The sequence below is a fragment of the Stegodyphus dumicola genome, chromosome 1 (genome assembly GCF_044657685.1).
Source record: "Stegodyphus dumicola isolate Sdum_Otavi_A_Nest chromosome 1, ASM4465768v1".
Classification (NCBI taxonomy): Eukaryota; Metazoa; Arthropoda; class Arachnida; order Araneae; family Eresidae; genus Stegodyphus; species Stegodyphus dumicola.
This window is the reverse complement of record NC_140768.1, coordinates 159,298,792-159,320,247: the sequence shown is the minus strand read 5'-3', so window position 1 is coordinate 159,320,247 and position 21,456 is coordinate 159,298,792. Positions and strand designations below refer to the sequence as shown.

Here is a 21,456-nt window from a genome sequence, read left to right as displayed (position 1 = left end):
GATCTTGCTCCTGGAGAGATGATAGCTATAGACATAGTTAGTAAACTGCCAAGATCCATAGATAATAAGTTTTATGTACTCACTATCATTGATCATTATTCCAGATATTTGGAAACAGTTCCGTTAAACAACTGCACTTCTCAATCCATCATAAAATCTTTAAATGATTATTTTGCCAGATTTGGCATTCCAAAAATTTTGTTATCAGACAACGGTTCCTATTTTCGTTCCACAGAATTTAATCAATTTTTAAAATCGCTTAAAATAGAACACAGAAAAAGTTCAATTTATTATCCACAGTCCAATGGGTTGATTGAAAGAGTTCATAGGGTAATGAAAGAATCAATTGCAGCAATATCAAACAAAATATTTGAATGGCCACAAAAAATACTGATGTTTAAACTGTATTATAATAATGCTAGACATTCTGTAACTCAGTTTTCACCAGCAGAACTATTTTTTGGTAGAACATTAAATACTCCCATATATAGCAATGATCTTAAATTAGCAGAAGATTTCCAGGAATATTCCAAAAGACTAAAGGAACAATTGAGTAGAGATAAGCAACAAGTAAAATTAAATGAGGATGAATACTTTAATTGTGCAAAAAAATATTTGAAAGGGAGAAAAATTCCAGAATTGAAATCAGGGGATAAAGTTTTTATGCAGGAATTTACTGATCAAAGGGTGCTACATCCAAAATACAAGGGGCCATATGAGATCATTAAAAAGCTACGAAATGATAATTATATAATACAATTAGAGAATAAAACCACTAAAGTTCACGTAAGTAAATTGTTTTTACAAAAGCCTTCAAGAATACGTAGATTCAACACAAAATGAGGATTAGGAGTGTAACACAATTATAAATTGTAGATCAGCAAATCAAAAAAAAAAAAAAGCGTAAAGAAGTTGTGATTATGATAAGAATGTAGCATGTGTACAAGCTCGATAATGAATGATGATCATGTGTGGTATGGGTCAATTTAGTGTAATAAAGCGCTAATTGCACGATTTTTGGTAGAGTTGGCTGGTCCAGATACCAGGAGAATTGAATTGTACTATGCGGGGTATCATTGATTACTAGGTAGCAGATTAAAAAAGAAAGAGTGTGGTGCAAATCTCCTCGTCTTACTGCTGAATCAAATTGAAGGTATGTAATTTAGTAGTGGATCTAATACAAATGTAGCTTGTAACAATGTCATGACACATTGGTGTATGAAGTGTATATGTGAAATGAATATGATCAAATGATAAAAGTAGCTAAGTAATGAAATAGTGCATGTGATTCTAAAATGTAAAGAATGAGATAATGTAACAAAGGTAAACAATGGTTAAGAGGAGTAACATCAAATTGATAATGCAATATCATTAGTAGTTGATAAATTGATTTTATCATATGTGAGTTATAAATTATACATGTCAAAATTTCTTTTATGGAATCACATCTGTGGTGATATTTTAGATAAGAGTAGACATGCATGAGTACGTAAAAGAATAATACTAATTTAGGAATGTAAAAATTGTGTATCACAAAGTGTTTAAAGTGCTGTGTTTTTTTCAAGCAATGTGAAAAAGTAATGTGAATTATGTGTGTATAGTGCATACGAGAGCTCAACTGTGTGCGTGTAATGTGGAATGTTTATACAGTGCCAACGAAATGATAAAGTGCAGTGCCTTTACAAGTGATGTAAAGATTGGTGTGAAATGTGTATGTAGTGCAGACGAAAGTTCAAGTATGTCCAGTAGAGGAGGATTTCATTTGTCCAGTGATCGGACAAATTTTTTCTTCGGCCGGAGGGAATGTGAGAACACAGAATTCTCACAGTGAACACGGTGGCATTATCGATTCTTGAATCGTTATCGCGCTCTACCACGTGCGTCGCAGTAGATAAAAACTGGAAGGACTGGTTTTGTTTCTCTGTTTTCTGCCTGTCGTCGTGTTAACGAGTGTGTGGGCCTTCGGGCCACACACAGCTCTCGCCATCGTTCTCTGTAAAACATCATGTAATCGAGCTGATATCCCTTTGCATAAGATGGAGGAGAAAACATGTTCTTGTACGAAGAAAGCTGCATAAATGAATATAAGAACTCAGGTAAAATTTACTGGTTATGCTGCGAGGTAAAATTGTTCCTGTGCTGTGATTCAACGTGTATAATCCTAATAACTGGATTTTTCGAAGTGACGACCATGTGCGCCAAATTCAAACACATCTACAAGAAATCTTCTCTCGCGGATAAGTGCACCACCTATGAATTAAGCTTCTTGCAAGATACTGATAAGTAGTGTGTCATCGATGCCTTAGGATTAGGAATTACAGTATACAGTAAGAAAATGAACACTGTGAGAGTCCCATAGGACTAACGAGTAGGACATGCTGAAAGGCATTCATGAATGTTGTTTTTTTGTAACGTATATAATCTAGGCTAATCAAGAAAAGTTTGTTTTGTGATTTAATAAATGTATATTTGAAAGAGAACTACTGACTCATGCATGCCTTATTGGGTAAGTCATTTTATTCTTATTATTAACGATCATACAATGTACTAACCACTAAATTTTAGTTTAACTATTTACGCGGAATTAATTCGCATTTGATACTCTTAGTATCGTTACTTTGATACGATCACGGCCAACAACAACACACCAACTAACATCCAACGTATCTATTTTCTTCAGTTTTTCGATCATATCACATCCTTCCTCTATGGCTTAGTCGCCCTGTCCATCGACTGGTACACTGTTACGTTAGGAGGGATAAATATGGCTCTAATATCTTAGTCTCGTAATTATTCTCTTCGGGTTGGGATGAGGCATTGTCTAGAATGAGAATCGCCTTCCTTGGTAGATTTTTTTTTATTTTAAAAACTTTTCCACCGATGCAACGAACTGCTGATAAAACCAATCATTAAATATTGCTTCATTCATCCATGCGTTTGACTGATTCCGGATCCAAACAGGAAGATCATAGTTGGTTGCGGTTCCATTAGCGTATTTTTTTACGTTTTTAAACACTCGGAGCTTTTTTGATTTGCTTATTAAGCGCTAGTTTGAGCTTATGGCTGCCTGTTGCATTGCTTCATGCCAAGTAGTTTGTAATTTGTACTTGTCGACATAGTAAGATTTATAAGTCGACTTATAAGGCATAGCTTTATATACGACTAACATGATTTAATGTAGTTAGTATATTCATTTGACTCTGTGTATTTAGTATATTTGAATGGCTCAGTGTATCTAATACACAAATGTGTAACTTCCATATCATATAGCATCACGTATTTACAACCTATAAGTAACTTGTTTAATGCTTGCAATAATAATGATGATAATGTAACAATAACGTAGTACCTTTGCAGCGTATAGCTCCAAAATCTCCGCCACACTATTTTCCGACGACCAATATATTTATATTTAGATTCAGTCTCAATAAAAGCCCCTTCCCTTGGCTGGGGTGGCTGCTGGCTAGTGAATTTCTCTGTTGATCACGCAAAAATCCGTTCGGTTGTACCTTGGGTCGGATGCTTGGTCAGTGGTGTTCTGCTGCATGCCAAGACTGTGACTCTCTCCTTGCTTCTTTTGTAGCCAGGTGCCGATTCTTCTTCCCTGAATGCCAGCATATTCGAAGGTAGGATTCCAAAATTCTGACCAGTTTCATCGGAATTATAAATTTGATCTCCAGATATACACTCCTTTTCAATTAGTTTGTGGAAATTGTCTTTGAATATTGCCGCATTTTCCAAGTTATCAGATAGCTTTTCCTCACAAATGTCTAACCGCCTGATGTCGTACCGTTTTTTCCATCTGTCGATCCAGGCAGCACTAGCAGTAAATCCAGGCTTTTCTTCTTAAAATTCATCATAAAATTTTAGGGTCTTTCTCTTGTAAAATTGGACCTGAAATGGGTGTTCGTAGTTCCCTTTGCTCCTGAACCATAAATAAAGCGCCTCGCTTACTTTTTCGTATTCACCACCTTTCATACATTTTCTGTCCTTTAAACTATCCATAGATGCACCAAGATTCGATTTCGGACCTCCTCTTTTTATATCCAACAAGCGTAGTCCGTCCAACACCTAAATCCATGGCAATTTTGTTTATATTTGTCCCTGTGAGACATCTAGTTTCATTTCGATTGGCATGTCAGTTTGTTTTCTTTTCCTTTCGAAAGACATTTTTACTTCACATAAAATCAAAAGTTCCCAAAAATATGTTAACACTTATACGTCTGGATGAACTGAGGAAAGATAACCGCAATGAACTGGTGTGAGTTTAGTTTGCAATAAAGATGCAGTTATAAAACTTCAGACAAGTCTCCTAACGTTTCGTAAGAATAGAAGGGATTGTGAGCCAGCGGTCAGCTGACACCTGACTTTTTTCGTATCCTCGAAAGAAGCAAACAGCGTTGCCAAGTAAATACAACATATCTTGAAATTTGTTAGACAGTTCCAAGAATTAATGGCGCAAAGCGAAAACGACAAAAAGTACAGAAAAAGAACACAAAAATCTTTAAACGGGACAAGAAAGACAAAAGCATCAATAATAATTATATGTACTCTATGTGATATTTGCCCTGTTTGACCTAGGGATGCCTTAAAAAAGTTCTTAAAAAGTTGTCGAGTTATACAGAAGGTCGAGATATCGCGAGTCGAGTTTGCAGGACTCCCATGTATATGATTTACATAGTAAAGCATACAATAATATATCAATATGAAAATAAAAAGGGAGATTTAACAGTCTTGGGTTTTGATGAAATTTCTAATTTTGATTGAACAAAAGCAATAATAACAGAAATGAATAACTAATTGAAAACTTTACAAATTGTCCTTCTTTGGTATAGGATCACCGCATGACAGTATGTGAAAAAAATTGTTTTTTAATTCTGAAAGCTTTCAGATTTTATTTTACGCTCAAAAGGGCGTTTCTATAACCCATTTTGTGTTACTTTTCTTTATTAAATATCATGTTCTTCGCACTTAAACCTCAAAATTCAATTCAACAGCAATATCATAAACTATTTAAAAAGGGCACATCTTTACAATTTCCGATATACAGTGTCGCGCGCTGGAGATAATTCTTTTTTCGGTACAGTGTTGTCATTCCTCGCTTTGAACCCGTTGAGTTTTTTAATCAAAAAATCGTTAAAGTTTTAAAAAATATGAAATAGGTAATAAAACAAATTTCAAATTTGGGCCTTTATATGCACATGTTCGAGTGGAGGACTACGTTATTCAAACTTTGATGCCTCTAGGTACCGTTGTTTTTTCGCATTGCGAGAAATACACATACATTCCTGCAGATTCTTCAATATTTAATTTCTTTAAATATAATGCAAGTTTCTAATATTTGCTGGTAATAATTTGAAAAGTAAAAAGCCATTTTATAGCGGACGACGCAAAATGCCAAAACGAAATTAATAACCCTTCTAGGGAAAATGCCCCTTTGGGCTAAAAAAAGGTTTTTTTTAAAGAAAAAACATGCTTTTATTTAAAGCTCGTAAATGATTTAAAAGTCATTTCATCAACGATTATTCATTCATAATCATTAATGAACTAAAGGAAGAAGAATAATTTAGCATATAACTTAATGCGCACAAGAGATTAAATAAATCTCTTCACAAAATTCATCTACAATTTTATATCCCGAGTAATAAAAGCGGGGGAGGGCACTCTTAATGAATTTGTAAGCATAATGGCTCATACTTTGGAAGTGCAATGTGATTATTCGATTTCCTTCTGTATGCGCCCACGCTTTTATTATTCGTGAACATCAAAATGTATATAAATTTTTTAAAGAGAATTATCAGTTTTTTTCTTCCTATTAAACTGTAGTAAAAATTATATTTCTCCTCTTAGTTCATTAATTATTTTGTCGTTCACGTATCAGGAACAAACTCCACTTCACACCCTATCCTTGCTGGTCTCCCCCAGGAATCCCTGCTCCGACCTACCTATTTTAATATTTACGTGAATGACATTCCCACCACACACGACACAATATACGAGCTATGTATGCAGACGACACAGCGATCCTAGCACAAAGTGCATTCATCGATCCAGTTATCCTACGACAACAAAATTACATACACTCCCTGGAGATTTGGCTCACCAAATGGAAGGTCCGAGTTAACGAGGATAAGACTAACGCAGTTCTGTTCACCAGAAAGACCAAAATTAGAAAGAATCTGCCATTCTATAATACCAACATTCCATGGGCCAAGCAAGTCCTTTATCTTGGGGTGATCCTCAATAATACTTTTACATAGTCCCACACATCACTTCCATTATCCAAAAGTTCCGAGTTCGTAAAGCACAACTCTATCCCTTAATTGCTCGGAAGAGTGTATTATCTGTATTATCTATAGACAACAAATTACTTATTCAGAAGTCTGGTTTTGCAGCTGAGGATGGTGGTTCGATAAAACCATCGAAACTAGTCCTGTGAAAATTTTGTAAATATAACGCTGATTTTTGTTGTTTGACTTCTGAATTAGTATTTATTCGGCGTGTTATTGTGTCTTAATTAACAAATTACTTATTTCCAAGTCCATTCTCAGATCATTACTTTGTTATGTCCATACCAGAAAACCAGTTTATGCCCATACCAGAAAAACAAATAGACAAAAACTTCAGGTTTGTCAAAATAGTATACTTATACAGATCCTTAATGCTGAATGGTACATACGAAACAATAGAATCTACGAGGAACTCGATATGGAGTTGCTCAGGACCCATTACTATAAACTTGCTAAAACTTTTCACATCAGGCAACAAATTATTGACGACTCCAGTATAAAAATTTGTAATTATAACTATAATGACTGAAACAATATGGACAAGCCCCTGGCCCAGTTAAATACCTGGATCATTTTAACCTCGCCTTTTTTTCCTTCATTCTAGTTGCTAAGTACCATCATTTTGCTGTATCATGTATTTATATCTGTATTTGTATATGTATAGTATATTGCAACGTTATTTATCATTCTTTATCATGCATTTTATATTGTGTATTCTTTTTATATTGCTTAATATTATGGACTCAGGCTACTAGTATTTGCATATCTTACCATGTGACATAATACTCTTCTCACCAGCTCGACAGCCTCCGTGCCTAGTCTAATGAACAGCTCAACAACTTCCCCAGTTCACCTTTTGCTCTTATTTGTTAGTTTTTTTAACTTGCATTTGATCTTATCCAATTTAAGCTTTAATTATTAATTAAAAAAATGTTATATCCTAAATTGATGGGCTAATCACATATCAACCTTCGGAGCTACCAAACTATTCTACAAGGGGTAGAGCTCAGGCACCCTGGTGTAGCAAGCACCGTTCCACAGGAAGGCAAATTATTTTACGAGTTTTAAATAAAAGCTGAGTTTATAAAAATCTTTTTTGTTTTATAAAAATGTGCATAATTTAATACACCATGCGAGGAAGATGTTTGGTGTCCACATCAGGTATTTTATATATATTTATTATTATTATAAATTATTAGAGTCATTTCAATATACATATGTCTCATCAGTTGTTACCATAAATTTCCATTTACACTCATGTCCATAAATTAAGGATAATTCGGAGTCACGCGGAGGTCGAACTCTAAAATAAATATATCACATGTAAAATCACTACACACATATTTAAGAATCATATGCAAATTTCAGGAAGTAACCAGATGACACAGGCGGTATGTCACAATGACGAGAATGTAAGAGAGTGATATATAAGGAATACAGGCAAAGAAGTAAAATTGTTCGCAGCCGCTTTATAAGCATTTCAGTGCAATAACCGAATAGTTATGACACAAAGGACACATTTGGATGATTTTTTACGTAATAGAATTATCGGCCGTCTGGAATGTGGGCGTACCCAACTGGAAGTTACAGACGAACTTGGAATTGCCCAGAGTGTCATCTCCAGGCTTTGGCAACGATTCCAAGTTAATGGTAATATGACTAGACGTTACAGCACACGTCGCCCCAGAGTTACAACGCTGAATGAGGACCGGTATTTGGCAGTTACTTCCAAAAGAAACAGGCGGAGCATAGCCTCAGACCTGTCTCGTCAGCTCTCTTCAGCCACTGGAACGACAATTTCAAAGCAGACCGTGTACAGATGCTTAGGGCAGATTGGTGTATATGCTCGTAGACCTGTCAGATGCGTTCCACTTACTGCAACTCACTGTCCCCTGCGGTTAGCCTGGAGTATCGAGCATGTGGACACCGCAACAGTGGGCTTGTGTGATGTTTTCTGACGAGTCCAGGTTTAGCTTGCAGTCTGATTCTCGCCGGATTTTCATATGGAGAGTTTCAGGTACCTGTTACCACCAAGAAAACATCACTGAACGACACCGTTACGGTGGTGCAGGAGTGCTCGTTTGGGGTGGAATTATTATGGGTTCCAGAACTGACCTGCATGTTCAAATTGGTACCATGACAAGCCAAATCTATCGGGACGTCATTCTGGAACAACATGTACGTTTGTTTCGGGGCGCCATGAGCGCACAATTTGTGTTTATGGATGACAACGCCCGTCCTCACCGTGCAAACATCGTAAGCGAATGCCTTCAATCGGAGGATATCACCCGTACGGACTGGCCAGCATTCTCACCGGACTAGAATCCAGTAGAGCATATGTGGGACATGCTTGGTCGACGAGTTGCAGCCCGTCAACCTTCTCCTACATGTCTACCGGAGCTTCGGAGAGCATTGCTTTTTGAGTGGTGTAATTTGATACTCAGCATGCCTAGGCGTTGTACGGACTGTATTGCATCGTCTGGGAGACATACAATGTATTAACAATCATAGCAACCATGTAATATTGATTTTTTGTAAATAAGGTTTTTTTGTAATTTGCTCCAGAGAGAAAAAATCGCTAATTTTTTTAATAATGTCAAACATATAGCATCTTTTTTTTTTTTTTTTTTTTTTTTTTTTTTTTTTTTTTTTTTCTCTTTACCTTTTGTTTAATAAATAAGCTTTACAAATAAGTCAATTTTGTTTTGCTTCTAACTCTTCCTGTGCCTGATTTTGCATTATCCTTAATTTATGGACATAAGTGTATTATCAGCTATGTGTTTTTCGAATAACTTTATACAGTTTGCGTTTCTTTCCACAATATTATTCGGCGAAAGCAGATGAACTCGAGATTCAAGCATCTTTTTAATTTCAACTTTTTATGAATAATTTTATTTACAGTGCCAGGAGACATTCTAGTTCGCATGTAGCGGATCTTTGAGTCCACGAACACTTTTTTGTTTTTCAGGATAAAAGACTTTACTTCCTTGATATTTGAGCGCGTTCGAAAAAACTTACCGTACGGCTTTGCGGCCATTTTTTCATTTCTACCTTCAGCTAGAGGCTTTTCCCCTTTCAAATTTTATATATTAAGCATACCTTTCTTTGAAATGCAACAACCTCAACTTTTACACCTCTTCATAATTTGTTGAAAGGCATAATTTCCTCGAAAAATGCATTCACATAACCTTCGACCCATCTATCAATTTTAGGAGCCATTTCCAATGAAAAAACTCTTATTCTGCATTTGAATCAAAACAAAACAGTAGCAGACAATTATATTGACGATGCCACATATTTATTTCAAAGTGCTAGTTAGAGAATTTAAATAAAAAATCGTTTATATTAAATGGGAACGACCTTCTGCGTAAGGAATCAAGAAAGCCAATATTCCTTATAATGACATCGGCAAATTCGAGCTCCAAGCAACCCACGTGACATCAAAGAAGAACCATTACGCTGTTTTTACTTAAAAGTCTGCAATATATTTTTTAAAAAAATGTAGAAAATTGTCCAATTAAATATCTTTTTATCAACTGCTGTTCTAAAAGAGGACGTAACTTTGTTTTTTAATGTATGAAAATTTTTAGAACTTTTACTACATTACAAAGTATTACATCAAACCATTACGCCGATACATTTTCAGATATTAAAATTTTAAAATCATGGATGTCAAATAGTCTACAAAATAGAGTGATTTTTAGACATTTTGCTAAAAAATCAGAATTTATATTACAAATTTCATATGAAAAGAATTTTTTCCGCTCTACCCGAAAGTGCAAACAATAAAATTCTGAGATTTTTAGTCTATTAAGAGAAGATATGCGTGAAATATCGTTCTAAAATTAAATTTTAAAAAGTGCAAACTGAATTTTGAAAACTTCGCTTCATTAATTATACTGTCATCCACCAGTTTTATGTGTACAAAATTTGAACTCAATAGCTTATGAGGAAATGATTGGAAATCGATAAAACTTAGCCATAGCAATACCATAAGTGAGCTAAATATGAAAGCTTATAAAAATCCACGATTTTTTCAAGGGACTGATGCCACGAAATATTGCAATATTAAGAGGTATTTCTCTCGCCTTCTTAGCATGCTTTCGTGGTGTAGTGGTCAGCACGCTCGGCGCGTGTTCGAGAGGTCCGTGGTTCGAGTCCCGGCGAGGGCATTGATCATTTTTCATCTCTCCTGCTTCCAAAAAATTCCTAATAGCTCTACATTACACCACCAGGATTTGGCGACTAGCGTCCCTTATCCGCAGTCGCCCTTTAAAAGGAGGAGTATATAAGCTATTTCTCTCGTCTTCTTAGCATGTGTGGTGATGGCGATAAGGAGCGCGCCTTGCGCCCTCCGATAAGTGTGGCAACCCTAGAGGAGAAGCTTCTTACGAGTAGCGAGCAGAGCGAAACAGGCAGGCTGTCGGGCAGTGTGCGCGAAGTTCCTAAATAAAGTTTAATTTTTATTGTGCACTATGTCTAGTTAATATTTATATTAATGCAGTAAGAACATAATCTGTGATATGGAATTCGAGGATTGGTGGTAAAAACATAACAGGAAATTTCCATAATGGTAACCCGGACTGTGTTAAATCGTATGAACAGTTCTCAAGCACTTTCGGTTTTGACTACAAGCCATCACTCAAGATCTCCAAACCAGAAGTAATGGATTACATCGATTTTCATCCTCCGGATCACAGATGAGTAGTAATTATAGATCATTTTATAATTCTGTTTTCTACTTATCATTTAATTTCATTTTCTTTAGTTAAATTTTTCCTTTTATTTTGGCTTAAAAACCTTGCACAATGTCTGATGTTTATGCCGTCCAAATTCCGGTTTATAACCGATCAGACCCATCTTTATGGTTTATTATGTGTGAAAGTACTTTTGCTCTTGCCACCCCCAAACCTATCACAGAATCCATTACTAAATATAATTATGTAGTTTCTCATCTTCCTCCAGATATCGCATCACTAGTACGGGATTTACTTATGAAACCAGACCCTATTGATCCATATGCAAAGCTTAAAACTGAGTTAATAAATCGTTCAGGAGAATCTTCTCAGCAAGAAATTCGCCAATTATTATCTGGAGAAGAATTAGGTTCTCGAAAACCTTCCGATTTGCTTAGAAATATGAAACGTCGAGCAGAATCTTTAAGTGTTCCTGATAACTTAATGTTAGAATTATTCCTTCAAAGTTTGCCTTCGACTGTTCAGTCTATTTTGGCAGCGGTTTCCAATTTAACTGTAGATAAAGCTGCAGAAATTGCCGACAGAATTTTAGAAGTAAATCCAACCCCAGGGACTTGTGCCGTTTCTCGCACAGTCGATCAGTCTCTTGAGGATAAATTATTTAAACAAATAGAAAAATTAAACAAACGTATTGATCGCATTTCTCTTTCTCGTGGTCGCTCGCCAAATCGCGGAGATCGCAATAAGGAAAGAAGCAATTCCAAAAGGAGAGATTATTCTGTTTGCTGGTATCATAGACGTTTTGGGAAAAAGTGTAGAGATGACAAATGTACAAAACCTTGTTCATGGCAGGGAAACGAAACCAGCAAAGAATAGAGGCGACTTATTCTTTGCCTCAAGTTTCACGTCGCCTGTTCGTTCGTGACCGTAGAACAAACCTTTCATTCTTGGTCGATACCGGCTCTGACGTGTCCTTACTTCCAGCAAATAATTCTCAAAAACGGAATTCGTCCCAACAAACACTTTTCGCTGCTAATTCTTCTACTATTCATGTTTATGGTCAAAAAACACTTTCTTTGGATTTCAAATTAAGACGACAGTTTACATGGACTTTTCTTATAGCAAATGTTAGTACACCCATTCTTGGAGCAGATTTTCTCCATTTCTTTGAATTGGTGCCTGATCTCAGAAACAAATGTCTCAAAGATTTAAAAACGCATTTTAAAACCGTCGGTTGCGTGAAAAATGCAAGCATTTATTCAGTAAAAACTGTATTTAGTGATACACCATATCACAAAATTTTAAAAGAATTTCCTTCAGTTACTAGATTACCAGATCCTAACCAACCTGTTAAACATAACACCGTTCATTATATCATAACTAAAGGTCCACCTGTGGTTGCAAAACCTCGTCGGTTAGCTCCAGATCGCTTAAAAATAGCAAAACAAGAATTTCAAACTATGATGCAATTGGGGCATTTGAGACCTTCGAGCAGCAATTATGCATCCCCACTTCACATGGTTCCAAAAAAGGGAAGTCTGGAATGGAGACCTGTAGGAGATTATCGAGCATTGAACGCTCAAACAATAAAAGACAAATACCCTATTCCATGTTTAGCCGATTTTACTGCTGCATTGCACGGTACTAAAATTTTTAGTCATGTCGACCTGATTAAGGCATACCATCAAATACCAATTAACCCAGCCGACATCCACAAAACCGCCATATGCACACCATTCGGTTTATTCGAAAGTATCCGTATGCAATTCGGCTTATGCAATGCATCTGCGACTTTTCAACGTTTTATAGATGAAGTCACGCGGGATTTAAAAGGCGTTTACGCTTTTGTCGATGACTTGCTCATAGCCTCTAAAGATTCTGAGGAACATTGCAGGCATTTGAAAGCTTTATTTTCCAAACTTCAGGAATATGGACTTTGCATAAATGTTTCAAAATGCACCTTTGGTCAAACATCTATTGATTTCTTAGGTTTTCACCTTAGTGAAAACGGAATTGAACCTCTTCCTGACAAAGTCAAATGTATTTTAGATTTTCCTCAACCTACCACTCTCACTCAGCTTCGCCGATTTTTAGGCATGTTTAACTTTTATAGATGTTTCATACCTAAAGCAGCACATATTCTTTCTCCTTTAATAAAATTGTTAGAAGGCTATATTAATAAAAAGAAATCTCGTTCTCGTGTTCAGGATTCATCCCCACAATTAAATTGGAACGAGAATGCTGAACAAGCCTTTATTGCTGCCAAAAATGCCATTGCTCAGGCTACCCTTTTGAGACACCCTATTCCCGGAGCCCAGCTAAGCATCTGGGTAGATGCCTCAGACGTCGCAATCGGCGGCACACTTATGCAGTTGTCTCAACAAACATGGGAACCTATAGCATTTTTCTCTATGAAACTCAGTAAAAGTCAACAGAAATGGTCCGCGTACGATAGGGAATTATTTTCTATTTATTCTGCAATTAAGAAATTCCGACACATGTTAGAGGGCAGAAATTTTATAATTTATACGGATCAAAAACCGTTAATATACGCTTTTAAACAGAACCCTCATAAATGTTCACCTCGACAATTGCGCCATTTGAGATTTTATTTCTCAGTACTCTACTGATATTATGCATGTGCAAGGTTCAAAAAACGTCGTTGCTGACGCTCTTTCAAGAATCGAAATTGATTCCATAACAAAATCTCCATTTTTGGATTTTAAAAAATTTTCGGAAGCTCAACGGCATGATCCGGAGGTACAAGACCTTCTCAAAAACAACACATCATCTTTGAAACTGGAATTTAAACCGTGCCAATATTCTGATGGTAATATTCTTTGTGACATATCAACGGACATTCCTCGTCCATTTGTTCCGAATTCCTTTCGTAGACTCATCTTTAATCATCTGCATAATCTGTCACATCCAGGAATTGCAGCTACTACGAAGCTTATTTGTTCTCGTTATGTATGGCCCGATATGAAACGTCATATCAAAAATTGGGTGAAATCCTGTGAATCTTGCCAAAAATCGAAAATTACTAGGCATACTAAAGCACCACTGGGCACATTCTCTTTTCCTGATGCACGTTTTTCAGAAATCCATATGGATATCGTCGGACCGTTACCTCCATCAGAAGGCAATGTGTACCTTTTAACTCTAATAGATAGATTCTCCAGATGGCCTGAAGCCATTCCCATCCCGGATATGAAAACGGAAACCATTTGCAGAGCCATCTTCAACTGTTGGATATCTCGTTTTGGCTGCCCATCGATCATAACAACAGACCAAGGTTCTCAAATGAGATCCGCACTTTTTGCAGAATTCACGCGCATTTTGGGTACGAACAGAATCGCAACAACAGCCTATCATCCAATGTCCAACGGCATTGTTGAACGATTTCATCGACATTTAAAATCTTCTCTCAAGGCTCACGAGACCAATAACTGGACTGAAACACTACCAGTTGTTATGCTTGGTATTCGGACAGCCGTAAAGGAGGATCTACAGTCATCTTGTGCTGAACTGGTGTACGGCACAACTCTCAAGCTGCCTAGTGATATGATAACGTCATCTAAGATATCTCCGTATGACACACAATTTATCACGAATCTTAGGCATAGAATGCAACAATTGAATCCAATAGCAACATCTGCACATTGCCAAGAAAAATGTTACGTAAGTGCTACCTTAAAGTCGTGTACGCATGTATACTTACGTGTCGATCGAGTAAAGCCACCTCTGTGCCAACCATATACAGGTCCGCATAAAGTTCTTTCTAGAACGGACAAAACTTTCACAATTGATATTAACGGTCTGAAATCTACTGTGTCTATAGACCGTGTGAAACCAGCCTATTTGCTTTCGGACTCTAATTTGCCTGAACTGAAAACAAATAAAGACTTAAAGACAGTTCAGCAGAATAAATCTGCAAACGAACTCTCTAAGACACAAACTGTCACCAGATCGGGAAGACATGTTCACTTCCCTAAGAAACTTGCTTCTTACATAACAATTTAAAACACTTTTTAAAATTCATATCTTAACATATTTCTTGTTATTTCATATTTATTATATGTGTCAATACCTTGTTATATATTGAATTGCATTTTGATCTTTTCTAATTTTATATTCTAATTTTGTAATCATAAAAAAAATACCCGACAGCACGGATACTCTGAGATAATTTCATAACCTATGTCGTTCCTTTGAATAGCCATTAAAGGAACTGGGGGGAAACTCTGTGGTGATGGCGATAAGGAGCGCGCCTTGCGCCCTCCGATAAGTGTGGCAACCCTAGAGGAGAAGCTTCTTACGAGTAGCGAGCAGAGCGAAACAGGCAGGCTGTCGGGCAGTGTGCGCGAAGTTCCTAAATAAAGTTTAATTTTTATTGTGCACTATGTCTTGTTAATATTTATATTAATGCAGTAAGAACATAATCTGTGATATGGAATTCGAGGATTGGTGGTAAAAACATAACAGGAAATTTCCATACATGCCTTCGTGATTTAGTGGTCAGCACGCTCGGCCTGTATCCGAGAGGTCCAAGGTTCGGGTCCCAGCCAGGGCATTGCTCATTTTTCACGTCTCTCAGCATAAAAAAATCTGAATGAATCTACAGTGGTGCCCAAACTAAAAAAGGGGGTGAATGGTGATTCTCCACCACCAGGACTTGGCAATTGGTTCTTCTATTCCCCAGTCGCCCTTTAAAAGGGTGAATATACAAGGTATTTCTCTCACCATCATGGCTTCGTGATGTCGTGGTCAGCATGCTCGGCGCATATTCAAGAGGTCCGTGGTTCGAGTCCTGAAGTGGGCATTGCTCATTTTTCTTCTCTCCCGCTTTCAAAAAATACCTAATGCCCCTACAGTATGACAATCATGTATCATTGACTGTCTTATCGTTACATTAACTGTCATGGCACCAAGACATGGGGCTCTCTGCTTGTCGTCTCCAGTATTACACCAGGAATTAGAAGATGGACCCAATCAAAGCTGGAAAACAGAAGCTTTCATATCAAAACTCCGCTGCTTAATTTGGAAAGGGGGATTCAAGACTATGAAGCAGCATCAGCTGAAAGAGCAACATGTCAGTGTAAAATTTGAAATCAAGAAAAAAAGAACTCTTTCTTGGATGTGCATATTGAATAAAACCCGATTTCGAGGATGATGGCTTACAAATCTTTCTTCTTCAGAAACAATTTTATTTATTTATTTATTTATTTTTCAAAATATGAGGAGTAAAAACTTTTTTTTTTTTTTTAACCAAAAGCAATTTGCCGAGCAAAGTGATTTAAAATGTTACCTATCTATTCGAAAAAAGAAACAATGACAAGTGAAAAACAAGATGTTTGAAGCCTGAAAGCATTAGATGAACTGGTTTGAAAATAATGTCATCACGTAGAGAAAATAAATTTTTATAACTCTGAGAAGATTTAAGAAAATCCATTTCACTATCTGAAGAAGCTTTAAAGTATCATTTTTGAAGAACCAAACTTAAAATTGTGATCAAACGTCAAACTATGATTAAGTACTGAATATTTGTTTATTTCTAACAGAATATTTGTGTTCTTTGGAGCGCAAACCACAATAATAAAGATATGCTATAATTTCTCCAACAGTTAAAATCAGAGATGAGGGTCTTCAAAAATCGAAAAACTAATTTTACTTAGAGGTAAAAAAAGGACGTAAAAATTAAACTTCTGAAGAATCCTAGCCATTTTAAAACTGACAGGTACAGGAACAAGCAAAAGTGGGAGAGACACCATATTTTCACTATATTTGGGTTGTATAGGTATTGCATCTCAGCAGGTTATACGGGTTTGCATCTCATTGTGCAACTCAGCCCCAGTTTTGAGGGACAGCACACCGAGGATCTGCCATCTCTCTTTCCCTACGACCAAGCACCCGACAGAACTTTCAGTTCGCCAAATATATCAAGTAATTGAATAATCAAAATCAAAATTCGAAAGGGTTTTTAAAATACTACAAAATTAAGCATCCAGATTTATTAATTAAATAATAATTTTTATATTGCAGTAATTATTGTTATCTAAAATAATGTAAAGATCTGTTCTTACGGTTAAAATCCTAATGAAATAATGAATTTATTTTGATTTTCGTCATTGAGCGCTTGCAACATCGATGTATTTCCGTTTTCTTTTAAGATAAATAATTTAATCAATAAATTATAGATAATTTAATTTATAATAATTTAAATTAAATGAAATAATTTCATTTTAAGTTATTTAAAATTAAATTACTTTTTAATTTAAATTATTTAAAATTAAATAATTTTAAATAAAACAATAACAGACAACAATAATAACCGACGAGGGTCATCTTACAGGGAAGTAGAAATGAAGATATCTTATTAGATATCACTATGCTAATATTACTATGTATTCTTATTGGAATGTAGTGTTGTTCTTGTGACTAATCTCGCTTGCCTAATATCAGAGCAAGGCCACGAAATTCATCGTGGCAAGAAGGAAAAACTGTGCCTGTCGTTGGCAAGAGCCTTGAGCACCATACAACAAATGGCAATCCGACTGCTTAATTCACCCCCCCCCCAATTTTGAAGAACACCCCGGAGGAGTTAATGCGAGGGTCCCCCATCTTCCCCTACCACTAGCCTCTCGAGAAGACTTTCGTCTCGCCACATATGAAGAGTGCAATAATACTGCGCAGACACTATACATTTACAAGCCTTCTCCGGGTTTCGTGCCCGGGCCCTTTGGTACGGCAGCCATCTTCGCTAACCGCTATCCCACTGGATGGCACATTACAAATTAAAAGTAAATGGAAACATTTTATTCACTTGATCATAAAATTTAATTGAACTATATTCCTTTTTCAAACATTGCTCAGCAACGGTTACACAATACAAAATACGGCGTTGCGACTCCAGCTTCAAGGACCATAAATATAATTGTTTGTTAAATAAGAAAATATTACTAAATATATATATATATATATATATATATATATATATATATATATATTTTTTTTTTTTTTTGGATGAGGTATGTATTTGAGTTACATCTGACTTAAAATAACATGCCGAAGAAGGATTCTTTTTAAAAGAGATGTTAAGAGAACAAGAATCACAGTAGGATTCACAAATTTCCAGGGCGAAAGTTTTTTAAAGTTTAAACGCATGACTTTCTTTTTTATGTCCAGAAATTCCAATTGAAAAAAAAAAAAAAGAGAGAGATCAGTTTCTGAGTTACAAGTCTAATAATTCAGAATTACTAGGAAAAATTGTTTATTGTAACATTGCAGTTGCAGGTTTTAGAATAGTAGTCATAAAAAATTGCGAAAAGATATTTACCTTCACTTGCAGCCTGTGACCAAACCAAAGGAATTAGCACGATGAGAAACAAACCAATGCTTTCATATTTGAACTGCATTTTTACCACTCCAAAGAGTCCTTCTTATTAATCACAAGCAGTTTATTTTAATTCTGTCCTTGGGATACACCACACGTGTTTCTGAAGATAACAAAAGTAATATCATTTTGTCGCAGCTGCTTTCATGCTACTTTTCTTTCTCAGGTCAAGTAGCATTACATAAAATGGGAGATCGTATTAAAGTTAAATTTCGTTATTTGTCAAAAATTATTATCGTTATTTGTCAAAACATTTTTTTTAATTTGACATTTTCAAAAGGTGAATACTTTCGTCATTTAAAACACCTCTATTATGGGTATATATATATATATATGTAGATATTCCAAAATATATATTCATCCCAAAACTTAGAATGTACGCACATTTTTAGACGATCTTTATAGTATTTACAGAAGCATCTTGCTTAAAATTTTTGTGTTTTAGATGTTTCATTTGATAACCCTTATTCATCACTATCTTTCTGCATCGTAATTGCCAAGAAAATAAAGCTTTTTTTAGTAGCGGAAGAGGAATTTTATCCCATTCTTCTTCAGCGTCTTTCCGAAGTGCTAGGAGGGCTGTAGGTCGACGTTTGGAGAATTTTCTTTCTAAAAGTCCAAATCCGCAAAATATCCGTTGATGATACATCAGGAGAATTTAATAGGGATGTGAGTGAAGGGTAGAGCCTTGATACACGTTTCTTGTTCCATTTTTCCCAGAAAATTAACAGTGGATTTTGACGTGCGGCTGCGTGTTTTGTCTTGATGCAGTTCTACTGATGGATGGGCACTGTGGTTAAAGAGAACTTATTTCGTATTTGAAAATAAAATATGTTCCTTATAATATGTGGAGTTGACCTTAACAATTTTCTGTGCTCTCTTTAATTTTTATTTTTATTTATATCAAAAAACAACAATAACCGTAAATCCTTTTAAAAACTTTTTTTAGATTCTTTGAACCATGTTGAACCATTCTTTGAACCAAGACTTTTTCTACTCTTTGATGACAATAAATGGATCTCTTTTTATTGGGGTCATTTAAATATACACAAAATTCATCTATTCTGACAACAGTTTTCCATTTGTCCGAATAATTGCTTCTCATAGACAATTCTGCAGAGCGTTCTGCTTTCGACAATATGTCGTGTAGAAAATGAAGCGCGTAAAATTTTTTCGCCCAATTTAAAGATTCAAATCATCTTTAATCGCTTTGCTTACAATCGACACTGAGAATTTTAATGATTACGCAGCTGCTTTAGATTATGTTTTTAACATTAAAAAGCCTTTTAGCTTCATTATTTTTTGAATCTAACTATTTAGATATTCAGTTTCTAAATCAGAGAAAATATAAAGGAGACAGACAATAATCAATTTTACATAAACAATGAATTCTTCCCTGAAAAATCAAGAGACTCAATGGAAGCTTTTCATAACGATATTAGACCAAATAAGGAATATTACCTAACAGATTCTTATTAAGCTTTGCACCGAAATTTTCCATAAATGTTAATGCATACATTAAACATAACTAATACAAATGCGTAACACCTTTTTGTATGCGTACGTCTAATCAGATCGCCGAATAGATTGTCTTCAGAAACGAGAGAAGCGAAATTAAATTACAACAAATTAAAGAACCTATAACCACAGAATTCTAAATACAAGGTCACTTAGATTCTGAAAAGTATTCGTTAGCTGCTGAAGCTTCGTATAATTTGCACGTAAATGTATGGAAATTTTTATTTAAATATTTAAAATAGTATAATGAATGATTTATTAATAAGAAATTTGCCTCCAAAAGATCTGCATAAAAATTTACTAGTGTGCTTATTAGTTTTTCGTTGTGAGGGTGAGGGTGAGGATTGTATAAATAACACTCCTCACTATGCGGATGCAGTTTTCATAATATTATGTAATTTATTTTATTAGATGTTTAAGCACAGAATCAATATGTAACCAAATAAGACCTTTCCCAACATTCTCTATTCTAAAGTAAAGAAATTAAAACGTGTCGTTTTTCCATATTTTGTGAGAAAACTCTTCAGTGAATTCGAAATAGACATTCAGTCTGCTTTCAGTGCTGATAATTTTTAAAAGAGAAATTTGGGCAAATTTGTTTAAGCAAATAACTTTATTTAGGTTGCATTAGGATGAAAATAAATATTCACTCCAGAATCGAACTCAGGATGTAACTAGAAATTTTCAGCAACGTTACTTTCTCGGCAATTAGTTTTTATGCTTCTAGTGTTATATAAAGTAAACTGTTTGAGCAAGAGATGCATAAAGCATTTAATTTTAATCTGCAGTAATAAGTTTTCAATACACATGAAATGATTCATAAGCCTGGTATGACTTTAAATAAAATAAAACAACATCAACAAGTAAATTAACATCTTTAACGGCAGATTTTATTTTAAAACAATTGCATTAATGATTTTGTTTCGCTAAAAGGAAGACTAATGAAATTATAACTACACAACAATTAAATTACAATTAAAGTTACTAGAGTTATCAGGTTCAATGTTCCGTCTTACTTTCTTCGGAAACATGCAAGGACCTGACTCGGAACAGAGAGCTTACTAAAGCTATGTTCAATAACTGTGGGAAGTAGACAGGATACACAAGAAGGGTATACAAAACCCTTTATTTTTCTCTATTTACAATAATTTCCGTACTTCGGAATGCAAGGACCCACTACTCGTGGTCTAAACGTAAGAATATAAAAATATAACTAAACGCTAAGTTTGAAATAATAAACGTAGAAGATTGGCCTTATATTAACAGGAAGCCGTATGTAGTACAGAGAACTGTGAACACTACAATACGTTTAAAATTATCAAGAGGATTAAACCTCTGGCCTGGAAGGCAACCAGCAACTGAGTAAAACTTCTAAGGTAAGCGGCCTGCTCCGACTAACTGCTTCCTCTCTTTCGCTTGGCAAAAAGCCACAACTTAAATACTTGGCGTTCGCCAGACAAACTTTGCATAAATACATTAACGCTTATAATTCTGGCCGGAAGTAGAAAATAAGAAGTGATAGTAAAGATTTAAAATAAAATAAACGTTAGTAAAACTT

At 35.4% G+C, this 21,456-nt stretch overlaps 1 protein-coding gene across 3 annotated transcripts in view; it reads right to left on the bottom strand.

Annotated features, from left to right (window-relative positions):
* The window catches only part of LOC118192531 (uncharacterized), a 133,574-nt gene extending 115,120 nt beyond the window's left edge, over nucleotides 1-18,454 (bottom strand). For all 3 annotated transcript variants that reach the window (XM_085822685.1, XM_085822693.1, XM_085822695.1), the window contains exon 1: nucleotides 18,324-18,454. In XM_085822685.1, coding sequence (XP_085678811.1) covers nucleotides 18,324-18,402 — 79 coding nt within the window. In that variant the 5' untranslated portion in view covers nucleotides 18,403-18,454. The remainder of the gene's footprint in view (nucleotides 1-18,323) is intronic.
* Nucleotides 18,455-21,456: the final 3,002 nt, after the last annotated feature.